This window comes from Apiospora kogelbergensis, assembly GCF_038363985.1.
Source record: "Apiospora kogelbergensis strain CBS 113332 chromosome Unknown utg000001l_segment0_segment0, whole genome shotgun sequence".
Classification (NCBI taxonomy): domain Eukaryota; kingdom Fungi; phylum Ascomycota; class Sordariomycetes; order Amphisphaeriales; family Apiosporaceae; genus Apiospora; species Apiospora kogelbergensis.
This window is the reverse complement of record NW_027117418.1, coordinates 5198570-5212703: the sequence shown is the minus strand read 5'-3', so window position 1 is coordinate 5212703 and position 14134 is coordinate 5198570. Positions and strand designations below refer to the sequence as shown.

The following is a 14134-nucleotide window of genomic DNA, read 5'->3' as shown; positions in this document are numbered from 1 at the left end:
TAATATAAGACAGCTTCTAAGCTGCCTGAACAAAGAGTGAACATGAAGATATGCAACAGGGAGTGGACTTTGCGTCGAGTGACGATTCTTCTCTTAAGGAGACAAACACCATACATCAAAAGACCCCCGCAGTGTTTCACGCAGGAGCAGGAGATCGCTGTCTCCTGCCCATAGGTGACTGCAATGCTACGATGTAACACAATCTAGACTAATCTAGATCCCAAGACCCAACCAGGACTGTCTGCTCGCCAACAATACTGCAGCCTTCGACTAAACAGCCCAATAGAGATTTTGGGGACTCCATCAAGCTTGTGACTCGGCACAATGGAAAACTTAGAACCAGGAATGTTATGATAGTGTCTGGGTACATTGTTCCACTCGACTGTAATAGTAGGAAGAAAATGGCTAACATTGCAAGGTCACACCCAGACTGCAACTTAACCCAGAAATACACCAAGCACTATTTTCACAGCGCCACAAGCGCTTTTGAAATGTAGCCCCTGAGTCCTACTAAGCAAGCAACCTAACGATCCAGCATACGCTCTCTCACAAATTCCTCCCATAGGTCAATGGCTCTAATAGGCCGAGAAAGATTGACACGCCAGGGCAGCTCGAGTGTAGGATGCCGAGGCTATGAAAGCCTCAGACCTTCCCTGATAGTTGCCCGAAGGAGACAGATGACTTCCATATATCGTACAGAACGTCCTTGTCCAGCTAGAGAGAAAGCCACTCCCATATATTCACACGGGGAACGAGATGCTTCCTGCCTTGCTCACGGTCGGTCCTGGTGGCGTCACTGCGTCTCTATATACCCCCACTACCTGACTAGTTTTCCTCTTTCCTCTTTCTTCTTTCTACTAGGCAGTCGCTTCCGTATCATCAATATTATATCCTTGCTTCTTTGTTAATAGGTTGTTGAGAGGTCTCGCGTATTCCCAGTCCACAGCCAGAATGGCAATAACCTAGATGATGTCTTGTAATCAGCCTCTGCGAAATCCTCTCCTTCGTATAAATGCTGCCAATGACCAGCTCTTTACAGGGAACGAAGCCACTGACGTACGCAGTTGTCTGGACTGACCCCATTTCCTTGCCGAGGAGACTTTTTAGCAGGGGTCGAACTTAGGACACATCCCTAAACGCACATTCGCCCTTTCAGTGTCAAGTTGCAGAATGCAGCGGGAGGTTTACCCCGAGGAAAGATCTCAATCACTACGTAGGAATATGCACGCCTCGATGCATTGACATTGTACGTTTTCCCAGGGTTAAGGATCAATCGGTTGAACGTAAATGGGAACGCTAACTCATCAGATTTATTGGGTATCATGCTCATTACATACTCTATTCGTGTACGCCGACTCTTGGGCATATTCTTATACCCCTTTTTTTCAGATGACGATCATCTGCGCCGGCGGAAGCGGCTTCCAAAGCCAGGACCACCCTTTGCTCCGTTGTTCTTCAGCTTTAATCGCTTGAAGTTGGCGTGCGCCAGCTCGTTCACCTTCCTTGCGGCCTTCTTGATGGCACCTTCTTTCTTCTCACCATCCTTTCCGGTTCCCTTCACGGCGGCTTTCTTGGTCTTTTTGGCTTTCGTAACCGGCCTTTCGCCATTCTCCTTATCGCTGCCGGGTTCATCGTACTCGGAGCCTGATCCGAACTCTACAGGATCACCTTCGGGCTTGGTAGCGTCGAATTGAGTTTCGAGAACCACCCGGTTATCAAAATCCGCATCCTGGAGAGCGCCATCCGAGGGTTGGCCCGGTCGCTTCGATCGCGTTGGCCGCATATTCACCTTCCGAGTGGTTCGCTTTTGGCCCTTCTTCTTGTAGATTGGCAGAGGTTGTCCGTCTTTGCCCAGCTGGTTCTCGTGGTCACTGTCGTATAGACCCTCGTCATCGAAACCACCAAGTAGTTGCCCGGCTTGGCTGTCAGGTACCAAAATATCGTCCTTTGGCTTGGTCGGGTTTGTTAGCTTCGTGGGCGCACCCTCGTTCTCCATGTCATGCAGCGCTTCGAGTTCCTCGTCCAGCTTCTCCTCTTCCATTTTGCGTAGGTCAGCCACCACGCTGCTCAGCCCCCCGTCCAAGGGGTTTCCGGGGCAGTCGGATAGGTCCCGGAGATCTGTACTCGGAATTCTCATCCATGGCAGGCAATGGTGCCCGGCGAAGGAAGGAGGGTGTAGAAAACAGGAGCTTGTTGACAGTAGCGGGGGTATTGGCTTCTTGTTGGTTGCCGTCGCGGTCCTTCAACGGGGTCATGAAGATGGCCCTTCTGCTCGTAGATATGGGTGTGCTGCTGACTTTGGCATCGCAAGCGGGCTCTGTGTCACCGTGCTTCCTCTTACTGGGAGTAGCCTGGGTTTTCGGGTCCGGCGGCGGAGCCACATCGCCGTGTCGTGATTTAGACGGCGTGTTGTCGTCTTTCTCTTCAAGCAGGTCGAACAGTCCCAGTACGCGGCCATCACGATGAGGAGTGGGGCCAATGGATGTCGGAGCGGCGGGACTGAACAATCTGCGGATCGAAGGAGTCTCAACTTCATCGAAAATGTCTTTGTGCCGTGGAATTGACGGAGTCGTTTGCGACTTGCGCTGCTTGGAAGGAGTAATGTTGACATCGTCTTGCGACTTGCGCTTCTTCGTCTTGGCCTCGTCTTTGGGCGGAGGGAGTTTCCCGTCTAAGATGTCGCGGACTTGCTGGTATTTCTTGTATTTGAGGGCTATGGCGAAGCCGGGTGAGCAGGAGACATAGGGTGAAAATGATGTGGACTGGACTCACCTATGTCTGGATTTTGCTTGATAGCATTGCGATCTGGTTTCTTGCCGCCATTGCTCAGAGCCCAATCCCCTTCGAACTGCTTCAGCTGGGCACGAAGGTCCTGGGCCTTGGCCTCGTAGTTCTTCCGCGTTGCTTCCTGCATGACCCGCCTAATTAACACAGCGAGAAACGTAAAGCAGGGAAGGTTGAGTAAGCAAATGCTCAAGTGCAAACGATGCCGGAAAGTCGACAATGGAGCATGTACAAGAGGTTGGATACACAATGGATGATCTGCGACGGAAGATGGTCAATTAAAGCCAGACGCGTTTTGGGAGAATGGCATGCAATCACCTACGCGTCTTCGCGCATTTGCACTGGCTCTTGCACTTGCAGGGGTTTAAAGCAATAAGGCGGGGCATCGGGGCATCGGGGCGTCTCTGGTTTGGCGTTACGTTAGGCTACGCGATCAGATTGTGGACTGCGGGGGGGTGAGTTCTTCCTTTGACAGGTTCGAGCGATTTCATACTTTGCCCCCATTTCCGTTCTTCAATAAAACATGATAGATGGGCGGCATAAGAAGAAGGCGGTTTGGTGGATTTTCTGATGTGCAAGGCCAGGCGTCGCTGAACTAAACCCGAACCAGTCGGACAGTTCAAGGTGACATGTCTTGTCCCGCAACCCAACCCACAACCATCGCCACATTTCACTGTACAAGACCAAACCAGCTCTTGCCATCTGAAACCCTTTCCCCTTTCTGAATTTTGGGTTTAGCATTGGGTCCCTTTCGACATTGGCCCTTTATTCACGTGTTTTGTACTCGGCCATCACTCGTCTGATTGAATAAATGGACTCAGTGAGCGCCGAAGATGTCGATGTCAAATCCCAGGTCCTTCACCACACGCTAGCCCAAGTCGCAACCAGCCGGGAATCAGATATCAACTCGGCGAGTCGGAAGTGCTGCGTCATATGCCTGGACGCCATCTCGGAGCCCTGCGAAGTTCGGCCCTGCAAGCATACCGACTTCGATTACCTCTGTCTCTTGAGCTGGATCCAAGAGCAGCCAAGATGCCCGCTTTGCAAAGCAGATATCCAAGAGGTCCGCTATGACTTTGGTGATTGGGTCCCTGGAGCTTCATGGAAAACATACAAGGTCCCAGAGCCTAAAGTTGAAAACTACGCCCCTTCGGCGGTCCCGCGAAGACCGCAGCCGCCCAGACGCAATGTGCCTTACTACACAGCTCCTTGGAGACGACGAGACGCAGACCTTGCGCCACCCATCGTTGAAGACGGAGCCGTTCTGTTTCGCCGTACCATCTACCGGGAACAGCTGTATTCGCTCCACGTAGGGTCCAACCGTGTATCACAATACCGTGATCTGACCCCCCGGCTTTTTGAGCAGGATCCTAGTCTCGTGTCGCGTGCCCGCATGTGGTTGCGAAGGGAGCTCAAAGTGTTTGAATATCTATACACCCCACCATCCAACCCCCAAGGGGCCGGAAGCACTACCACCAGGCGACGTGCCAATAACGCCGAGTTCCTGCTCGAGTACGTCATTGCCATCTTGAAGATAGTCGACATTCAAGGCAGCCAGGGACAGGCCCAAGACATGCTGAAGGAGTTCTTAGGGCGCGACCATGCACAACTTCTTCTTCACGAACTCAAGAGCTTCCTCAGAAGCCCTTACACATCTCTCGAGGCCTGGGACAATCATGTGCAGTATGACCAATCTAAGAAGCGCCGGAGGGTCGCTAGTGACGACGTTGGCGAACCGAGTGGTCAGAGATCTCGTGCCAGGTCGGAGGAGCGTGCGTCGCCCTCTCATACTCGCCTGAGAGGCGACTTTTATCGACCCAGCTACTCATGATAACGAAACCATGGTTAACACCAAGAAGCATGCGTGAAGGGCCAATTGCTCCAGGATCTGCATGTAGAATGCTTGATGAAATTAGCAGTCTATGGAGATGGTGTTCGCCAGTGGGAGGAACGCCAGCGCGGGGATGGGCTGGTTCAGGGCCCCCAAAACAACTACTACCACCCCAGCAATTTATAGGGACTAATGTAATATTATTGTGGCATTTCATCCATGCACGTTGTGGTCATATGTGGCACTGCTTGGAGCAGTGCCCGCTTCCACGTGTGGCACACGACTTGCGACTGCTCAAGGAGCCCACCGCTGCAGGTGCTGTACGAACCCAAGCTGTTGGGCCTGGTTTAAGCTTCAAGCCTCAACAGAGCCGCGGCCTACCACCGTCGGTACATTTCTGATCTTTCGGTGGCTCCGACAACGGGGGTTGTCGGCGAAAGCCGGCTTTTAGCGGCACAGTGCACTTGCCAGGAGGGCACATCTGTCCGGGGTCCCCCCACAACATGATAGCCCAGGTAGGCTAACCCTCAAGGCAACCCCAGCAAACGTTACATGAGATGGATGCATATGCAGTACCGCTGCGGGGCGAAAATATAGTCCAATATTGACAGCAGCTTGCTGACTGGGTGAAAAGGATGATTCTGCGCCATCGGATCTAACCCCGTTCTCCGATAAGGGAAACGGGCGTGATACTGGTTGCTCTGATAGCGATTTCCTCCGGGGCAGTCTGGGACTCTTGACGGAAGCATTCGACTTTCAAGAAGCGCTCTAACAACAAGTTCGCTTCAACTGTGTGTTTGGGCACAGCGACAAGACTAGCCACATACTCGGAGGTCTGCGACACGCTGATTCCAACTGCTCAGAGATGGCTTTCGGCTCACTGGCATTCACACAACGTCATGAGCGAACTCCCGAGGAGAGGAGCCTCGTGCGGAGGCTTGACATTTTCCTCATGACGTTCGGGTGTGTCTCTCAGAGTAAGTCTTACGACTTTATATACCGATGATGCAGTGGCTAACGCGAATTGAACGTTCTTTTTAGTTATTAAGTGTAAGTAATCCCTACGTGGGCTATGTTTGGTTTATTTACTTGCCGCTCACTCGACCAAGATCTCGACCAGCAGAACTTCAGAAATGCATATGTTTCAGGTAAGTCAAACTGCAAGCTCCAATACTCGCCTCACATGGTAGTGTTGTACGTGTAGGTAATCCTGACAAGCCCATAGGAATGAAAGAAGACCTTGGTTTATACGGGAATGAGTTGAACTAGTAAGTTGGCCATTCAGATTCCTGGGCGCCGATGAACCGCTAACACCGATGGCCACGAAGCTTCGAGATGCTGTTCAACGTTGGCTATGCCATCATGCTGATTCCATCGCAAATCATCTTGACTTATGTTCGGCCAAGCTACTGGCTATCGGGACTCGAGATCATTTGGGGGGTCATCACTGGCCTCATCGCCATTACTCACAAGGCACAGCAGGTATATGCGTTGCGCTTCTTTCTCGGCTTGTGCGAGAGCAGTGCTTGGCCTGGAATGATGACACTTCTGAGTAAGTGACTGCCATCCCGCCCCTGAGAAAGCCATTATCGACGTAAAAAGCTAATAAGTACGAATAGTGCACTGGTACACCCCCTCGGAGCTGGCGAAACGTATGGGATTCTACCACTCCTGCCAGGCGGCAGGTTCCTTAATGTCAGGGGCACTCCAGGTAGCCATCACCAATACCCTACATGGCGCCAATGGTTTACCTGGGTGGAGGTGGCTTTTTATCATCAATGCCATTATGACCATTGTCGCAGGTGGACTGGGGCTCTTCATGCTTCCTGACTTACCTAACAACCCGAACCCCAGAGCTTTCTGGTTCACCAAGCGCGATGCCCGACTAGCGATGGAGCGGCTGGAGCGCCACGGTCGTGCCGAGCCAAAGAAGATGACGTGGGCTAGTGCCAAGTACGGAAACAACCATCGGACCACCAGTGCTGTTGTGTGAAGTTGCTAATATTTCAGCAGGCGAACATTCTCGAGCTGGACGGTCTACTTCGTCTCTGTGCTCTACATTGCGACAGTGTTGGCATCGTGGGGTTATGCTTACTTCAACCTATTCTTGAAAAGTCTCAAGAACCCTGACGGGTCGCCGGTGTGGACTGTAACCCAGGTCAATGCCATTCCGATGGGTGGTAGTGCTATCAACATTGCCTTTGGTCAGTAACCCCCGAGTTGTCGGGCGCTAGACGTTTGCTGACTTGCTACATCAACAGTGTGGATCTGGGCTATCCTTTCCGATCTGCTCAGGACGCGATGGACTCTGATCGTAGCTCAAGGTGAGAAGCCCGTGCCAAAGTCGATACGCACCACTCGACTAATGCGTTTCTAGCTGTGATTGGTATCATCCCTTGTATTGTGCTGAGCATATGGACATCCCATTCTGACTCGACCCCTCTCGCCGCTGCGTACGCCAGCTACTTCATCTCGTTCCTCTGTCTAGGTACCGCGCCATTAATCTTCGCCTGGTTGTCTGATTTGTAAGCCTCTCCATGCGAATTCTCGTTCTGAAGCAGCTTTTCTAATGAGCTACAAGATTGCCTCAAGACCCCGAATCCCGTACGCTCATTGTGGGAGTCGCCATCGCTGTCTACTACGCCATATCTGCATGGTCCCAAGTTTTGGTTTGGCCGGCCGTTCAAGCTCCTTATTGTAAGTAGTGGGATTTCATGTCATCAAAAGCATTCCGCGGGCTTACATTTTGGCAGATAAGTATGGCTGGCAGTCATCGATTGCGCTCTGGGTGCTAGTCATCATCATGACCTGCATCCTTCGCTACATTGACGTCAAGTACCTTCGGTAAGTAAAGTCGAAATTCTGCTGTGAAAGAGCATCAATCTAACAGCGATGTGTAGACCTAAGCGTGAGGCATACCACGCCACGCTCATTGAGAGCTCTAAAGCGGACGACGTGGAGCCTGCCGGTGTTGAGGACAATCAAGGAGCCAAGAATAGCGACGTCAAAGCAGGACACACGAGTGTGACTCGTGAGTGAAGGGGGTTTAACCGGGACACGATTGAGCTGTCATTACAATCAAACACAGTTTCGCGGTGAGGATCCAGAGATTCAAGCTTGCCATCATCTTAGTCGTCAACAAGCTTAGATTGTGCAAGCCAAACGGTCTTGCATCCACCTCAATCATTGTCCAGGGCATCTTCCCAGATACATATAGGACACACGAAATCCACAAATGGTATTTACACTACTAGCCTTACAGTGGTACATCGCTCACGCGTAGAATTGCCCCCTCTCAAGTGGGAGCACCGGCCCCAACGAGAAAGTCGCATGATGTACAGGATCGCTGTCATCTACCGTACCCCAAGCCAAGCCATGCTCGGACAGCTTCTCTTCGAACCTCCTCACCCTGTAATACGCATACGACCCCACCTCTGGGTCGGGGAATGCGGACGAGACCACGCCAAGCTCATCGCGGCTGGGGTTACCGTACGCCATTCCGGCCTCAGGCGCACGCGCATGGCTGGTCGTGGTAATGGTCGTGGTGGCGGTTAAGCCCACCGACTCGACCCAACTGCCAACACGACTCCGCCGCTGGTGTGGCACCGCTGACGCTGGGTCGACCGCGGAAATTATTCCTCCCCTTCGCCCTCCTCCGCTTCCGGCGAATATGACCTGCGGGAAGAAGAAGGAGGACGTAGGGCACGTCGCCGCCGCCAGGCTGGCGCTACACGTCGCGAACAGCGGCATGCGCTCTGCGCCCATGTAGCGCCGGAACCAGCCTACCGCCAGCACAATACCGATCAGCAGCGCGAGCAGGCCCGTCGCCGCGAGGATCGGCGCCGGTGCGTAGCCTACCGCGGTCATCACAGCCCTTGGCAGCGGTGGCGCATCCACGTTGCCGCGGCCGCTTGCGTACACAGCGACACGCAGCAGGAAGAGACTCTCGCTCAAGAGCCAGTGTAGCGCAGCGCAAGTTAACAACAGCAACAGTGACAGGTACAGCGGCAGGTGCAGGTGGAACGTGGAATACTGCGCAGTGTCCGGACGAGGCGAGCTGACGCGCAGGCCCCCGCGGCGCACCGCAAACCGGCTGACCTCTGCGTGCGCCAGCATCGTGGTCAGCGCCGTATTGCACGTCAGGTAGACGTAGACGGCGGCGAGTTGCGGCGTATTAGCGATCAACGCGTTCGCTGCGGTGCCCCAGTGATTGGTACTGCTGCCATTACTGAGGCGTGCAGGGACACCCGCGATGGTTTCGACCCGGGGCTGTCCGAAACCACCCAGGGACAGGTTCTCCTGCAGGCGGAAGCCGAAGAAGAGACCCAAGATGGCTAGGATACAGAGGATCGCGGGCAGAAATTGCACAACGAATCCAGGAACGCCTGTGTGCCATCGGGGCGCCGATTTCCGACCCAGCTCTTCTGCCATCGTCGTCGTCTCCGCGTCGGGCTTCTGGCCGAAGCAGCCAAGCTGGGGCTTTGCATGCCCGCGAGAGTCTCCTCGCTCCAACGTGAAGCCCGCCTTCTCATGCGACCCCAGCACGGTGGTCCGGCGCCGCGTCCGACCTATCCATGGCAACGGCATCGGCTGGCTCGAGTTCCAGAACCCGACAGCGGTGCCTTCTTCTTCCTCGTCGTCCTCGTCCTCATACACGTCCATGTCTTCTGATCGCTGCTCATCGGCCCCGTTCACTTGCGCCGCCCGCGTCGTGGCGGAAACTCTCCGTCGTCTTCGGCGACCGTGGTGGCGGTTGCGCTCCCGCTTCGCCTTCATCACCAGCCGCGCCGAGGCGAGGCAGCGGCCCGCGAACCGCAGGTCGGGCTCCCGCAGATAGCTTGCGATGAGGTCGCCGTTGGTCACGATGCGCTCCTCGCCCTCGTGCTTGGCGCTGTGTCGGACGAGGAGCCAGGTGCCGATGGAACAGAGCAGCATCAGCGCGTTTGCGCCCAGCACTGCATACTGCAGGATCGGTAGAGCAATCAGCCGGCATGATAATGGCGAGGATGAATCATCGGGGTCGACGTTCTGCGCCATGCAGTATTTAACGGCGACGTTGGACCTCGCGAGGCCTTCCAGATAAGGATTCGAGGACGCCAGGGCAGACCAGCCTACCGTACTAGAGAGGGGCTCCCAGGATGTGCTGTTGCCATCGGCGAGGGCACGAAACTCACATGGCAGCGAGCTGCTGGGGGCGGGCAGTCCACACACCCAGCTGTCACCCAGACCTACAGCAGCGCCATCCCCCTCCTCGTCGGTCCCGATCATATACGTGCCTGCGAAGAGGAAAGAGTTGGTTTCGTTCCGTGTATCGAAGACCAAAGCCAGATTTCTATATAACCCCACCACGGGGCTTGCATACGCCCTTATGCAATCCGTTGCCGTCAAGTTTGTTACGTTTGCTCCGCTTACAGACGAAAACCAGACATCCTTGAACCTTCCCTGGCTTCCATGAAACCAGTCAGCAACGAAAGCCTCCGGGCTCATATTGAAATTTGCATCGCTGGAAAAGAAGTCCTCGGTGACGCCTCCGACGTAGTAATCGTTCGCGCTGATCGTTTCCACGAGCGCCGCGTTCCACAGCACGTGCAGCGGCAACGTGCTTGTGATCAGTAACAAGCACATGGCGGCCCTTTCGAGCCCGATGTACGGCAAATTCCCGAGGTTTGGCACACCGACCCACAGCCATCGCTTCTTCCGGTGGACCAGATCTATTTCGCTTCGTGATGGTGACGCGAGAATCTGCATGCAATAATTGGAGCAGGCCAGCAGACTCGTCGCAAGGAGATTAATGGCGAGGCGCAGGACGATGGAAAAGGTGCGGATAGTATCGCAACCCCCTTGGTAGAAGGTGACGACCTCGGTATTGATGCCAGCAGGCCCCTGCTGCGGGTTGTTGTCGCTGTTCCCAACACTGCCATCTCCTCCTCCTCTATTCACTACCTGGAGCACAGAAAGCACCACGGTGGCAGCATTGAGGGCAAAGACCAGCGTGCAGACCAGAATACAGAGGGCAATGCCAGTCTGCGAACCGCGTATGCGCTGCAGGAAATTGTGGAAGGCTTCCGACGATGTACCCTTTTCTCTATCATGACCTCTGCCGCGGCTGTTAAACACGGGTGAGTCCCTAAGGCGCCCCAAGAGCCGGTAGGGTGGGATATACGCGTTGAGAGTGTGCGATCCAGCCGCTGGTGCATCGTTATCCTCGCTCCATCTTGATACCGGCCGCTGCTCGGATTGCGGTACAGGCTCCCAAGTTGCCATGCTTGGAAATCGTATGGGAAAAGAGTATGGCACAAGGAGTTATCTCTCTTTCTCTCTTCTCACCCCAGGTAGAACCAAAACGAGGAAGACATATTTTGTTTATCCCCTAGGGCTGTCAGAGATTATGATACTCCTGCCCCTGAACCGTTGCAAACTTAACTTGTTTCCAAAACAGCGTCCATCTCCCCCAGGGACAAGCCACAATGATCGGTTCTCTCCTAGCAACGTTGTATCTAATCCATCTTCCTAAAGCATAGAGCAGCATGTTTATGTAGATACGAGCACCGGTAGATTTAGCGGCAGCATTTGGCTGAGACTGGGCTTGGTGGTTTCGAAGCTAATATTGCTGGCGGCCAAGCAAGTTGCTAGGTGGCAAAGCTTATTCTTGTCTTTGGCTCGATCATGAACATCAACGTACGGTCATTCTATCCCAGATACGTATCAAGCTCAAAACTTGTGTAAAATACCGTGATATTGCTAGTACATCCGCCGCAGGCTCCCCCTTTCTCCCGCTTCCATCCCGCAACAGTCTCCGATGATGTTGACGCAGCAGCCTACTACGCCACGATGTATTTACTTTGATGGAGGCCCATCATGTGTGGTTGCTCAGCTGAGTGAATACCATCCTGGCAGCAAAAGAAGCAGAAGAGAGAAAACGCCCCCTTACGTCAGTCGTTCGATCGCACCATATCTGCTTCTGTCATGTCTGACGATGTGATGTCAGGCGCGCACTCGTGGATTTTCAATCCGACGTGCAGGTAGCGAGAGGCATCTGAAAACGTGACCGATCGAGGTAAACACATGGTTTGGCAGCTTCGGCCGGCGGGCTATGGGGGATGGTCGAATTCACCGAGTCCGAAGCGGGTCTTACCCGAGCCCGAGCCCGACTCTCTCAGGGGTGCGGATTCAACGCTCGCTTGAATTGCCTTGCCAAGACGTGTATAAGATGTAAGTCATAAGTCCAGAGACCAGAAGATATAATCTCCTTTTTGCACAACCGAGATATAAACTACTAATCAAGATGAAAGCAGACGGCTCGGATTCCAAGGAGAAGCGCTCGGGCAAGGACAACTCGGACCTGGAACATCCATCAGACAGTTCTGGTACTGGAGAACCGCCATTGCAGGAAGGGGGCACATCCCAAATGGATGATAAGTTCGGACCGGCCCCCGATGGCGGTATAAGAGCTTGGCTCGTCGCAGCAGGCGGTGCGTGTGTCTTCTTCTGCTGCTTGGGGTTCGCCAACTCGTTCGGCACCTTTGCCCAGTACTATGCAACCCATCAACTGCCCCACCGCTCGCCTGACGATATCGCCTGGATCGGGTCCCTCAATGGGTATTTGCAGATGGCCATGGGTCTTCTAGGTGGCCCGGCCTTTGACCGATATGGTTCCAAGGTGAGCTCTATCCGCCAAGATACATCATAGATCAGTCAGCGGTTCTTTCGGGGTTCCCCTTTACTGCCTGTAGCTGGTTCTTGCAGAAAGATGATAGGCTAATTGGTTATGCCTGTCATTTACTTAGGTTGTACGCATCGCGGCTGTCTTGTATATCGCGTCGATGATGCTTCTCTCGCTATGCAAGGAGTACTGGCACTTCATGCTCGTCCAGGCCGTCCTCATGGGCACCCTACAGGGGTTCATCCAGATCCCCGCTTTCGCGGCCGTGTCGCACTACTTCGACAAGAAGCGCGCAGCGGCGCTGGGCATTGTGGTAGCGGGCTCGTCGTTGGGTGGTGTTGTGATCCCCATCGCCGTGGCCCGGATGCTCAATGCCTCGTCGCTTGGCTACGGGTGGACCGTCCGCGTCGTCGGCTTCTTGATCATGCCGATCCTATTGTTCGCGAGCGCGGTCCTGGTCCCGCGCCTGCCGCCGCGCAGCACAAGCTTCTGGCTCGGCGCTGCGATGCGGGATGCCCGCTTCCTCCTCGTGGTCTCGGCTTTCTTCTTCGCGTCCATCGGCATGTTCGTGCCGCTCTTCTACCTGCCAACCTACGCCGTCACCCGCGGCGTCGAGACAACCATGGCGGGCTACCTTCTAGCCATCCTCAATGCCACGTCGACCTTCGGCCGCGTCATCCCGGGCGTGCTGGCCGACAAGTATGGACGCCTCAATGCCCTTGTGATGGGTTGCATCGGGACGGGCATCATCGTGTTCTGCTTTAGTTTGCTGCAGACCGAGGCTGGGCTGATCGTTTACGCCATCTTTGTCGGCTTCTTCTCGGGCACCATCACCTCGGCCGGGTCGGCAGCCATCTCGATCTGTTGCCCCGACCCGAGGAATATGGGAACGTACATGGGCATGGGCCTAGCGCTGGGATCGCTAGGGTTGCTCATTGGGCCACCCATCGGAGGCGCTCTGGTCAGGACGTATGGCGGCTACTTCGAGTTCTCGATGTTCGGGGGTGCCACGTGCATTTTTGGCGGCCTCGTCGCTCTGTACTGCAAATTCTTCACACCCCAGGGGATTTTGGGAAAGGCTTGAAATAACCTTGATTATATATCGAGTATGGAGTCTCATGTGCTGGCTCTGGTTCTGGAGAGTAGCCAGGTTTTGGATACACTCTTGGTTATACTTATAATGGCCATCACAACTCACTTTTAGTTACAAATCATGACATACTAGAAGCCAGATAGGTCAAATTAGGCACACCACATCATAGAGGATACAGCCATACGTGAAATAGTAGATGCAAGATCGAGATTTCATTTGGCCGAATCGCAGAACTTACAACAGCCCTCCATTCCCAACACTTTGGTCATAGATATGGAAGTTGCTCATATTTATCGGACACTCACTTTACTGGCATTACATCAAATGCCAACAATGCTCTGAGCCTTTGGGCTCCTGCTGTCCGCCATGATGGAAGGCATATCTGTCAGAATATTACAAGAAACTCTGGTGCCCCAACTATTAGCTATGGGAAGTGACCCTGTGACAGTGAGGTAATAAGGCCAGCATCGAGGATTATCTTCATATTGCGCTAAATAAGACAGTTATCCTTTTAACGCTGTTGGATCCCTTTTTCCCTCCGGCGTTACTTTGCCTAGGGTCAATCCCAACCCCTATGAGAATTTGAACCCCCATGCTGGCCGCTGCCGCTTGCTGTCCATGTGAATGCTTCTTGTACAGCCCGAACGCCTTGCAATGCCAACCGAAAGCATTCATAATGATAAGTACGCCTTAATCCGTCTATACCTCATACATGTCGATGTCGAAACTCCTGGTGTGCATATTCATATTCCTAGTTTCCGTC

At 53.8% G+C, this 14134-nt stretch overlaps 5 protein-coding genes across 5 annotated transcripts; 3 read left to right on the top strand and 2 right to left on the bottom strand.

The window, feature by feature from the left end:
* Positions 1-1396: 1396 nt before the first annotated feature.
* Positions 1397-2914, bottom strand: PG998_001663 (putative DNA replication regulator SLD2; the record flags this gene model as incomplete). The annotated part of the gene is made up of 3 exons (XM_066868481.1): positions 1397-2123; positions 2185-2713; positions 2773-2914. 3 exons carry the CDS (start codon positions 2912-2914, stop codon positions 1397-1399), a joined length of 1398 nt encoding a protein of 465 aa, XP_066736896.1.
* Positions 2915-3595: 681 nt separating this feature from the next.
* On the top strand, positions 3596-4615 carry PG998_001662 (uncharacterized protein; the record flags this gene model as incomplete). The annotated part of the gene is made up of 1 exon (XM_066868480.1): positions 3596-4615. The coding sequence occupies one exon, from the start codon at positions 3596-3598 to the stop codon at positions 4613-4615; it is 1020 nt and encodes a 339-aa protein (XP_066736895.1).
* An 865-nt stretch (positions 4616-5480) lies between these two features.
* PG998_001661 (Major facilitator superfamily domain- general substrate transporter) lies at positions 5481-7654 on the top strand (the record flags this gene model as incomplete). Its single annotated transcript, XM_066868479.1, has 11 exons — positions 5481-5592; positions 5671-5763; positions 5841-5883; positions 5944-6167; positions 6235-6568; positions 6629-6819; positions 6877-6939; positions 6993-7140; positions 7197-7312; positions 7369-7459; positions 7516-7654. 11 exons carry the CDS (start codon positions 5481-5483, stop codon positions 7652-7654), a joined length of 1554 nt encoding a protein of 517 aa, XP_066736894.1.
* A 234-nt stretch (positions 7655-7888) lies between these two features.
* On the bottom strand, positions 7889-10879 carry PG998_001660 (uncharacterized protein; the record flags this gene model as incomplete). Its single annotated transcript, XM_066868478.1, has 1 exon — positions 7889-10879. One exon carries the CDS (start codon positions 10877-10879, stop codon positions 7889-7891), a length of 2991 nt encoding a protein of 996 aa, XP_066736893.1.
* Positions 10880-11900: 1021 nt separating this feature from the next.
* PG998_001659 (MFS general substrate transporter) lies at positions 11901-13362 on the top strand (the record flags this gene model as incomplete). The annotated part of the gene is made up of 2 exons (XM_066868477.1): positions 11901-12275; positions 12403-13362. The coding sequence occupies 2 exons, from the start codon at positions 11901-11903 to the stop codon at positions 13360-13362; spliced, it is 1335 nt and encodes a 444-aa protein (XP_066736892.1).
* Positions 13363-14134: the final 772 nt, after the last annotated feature.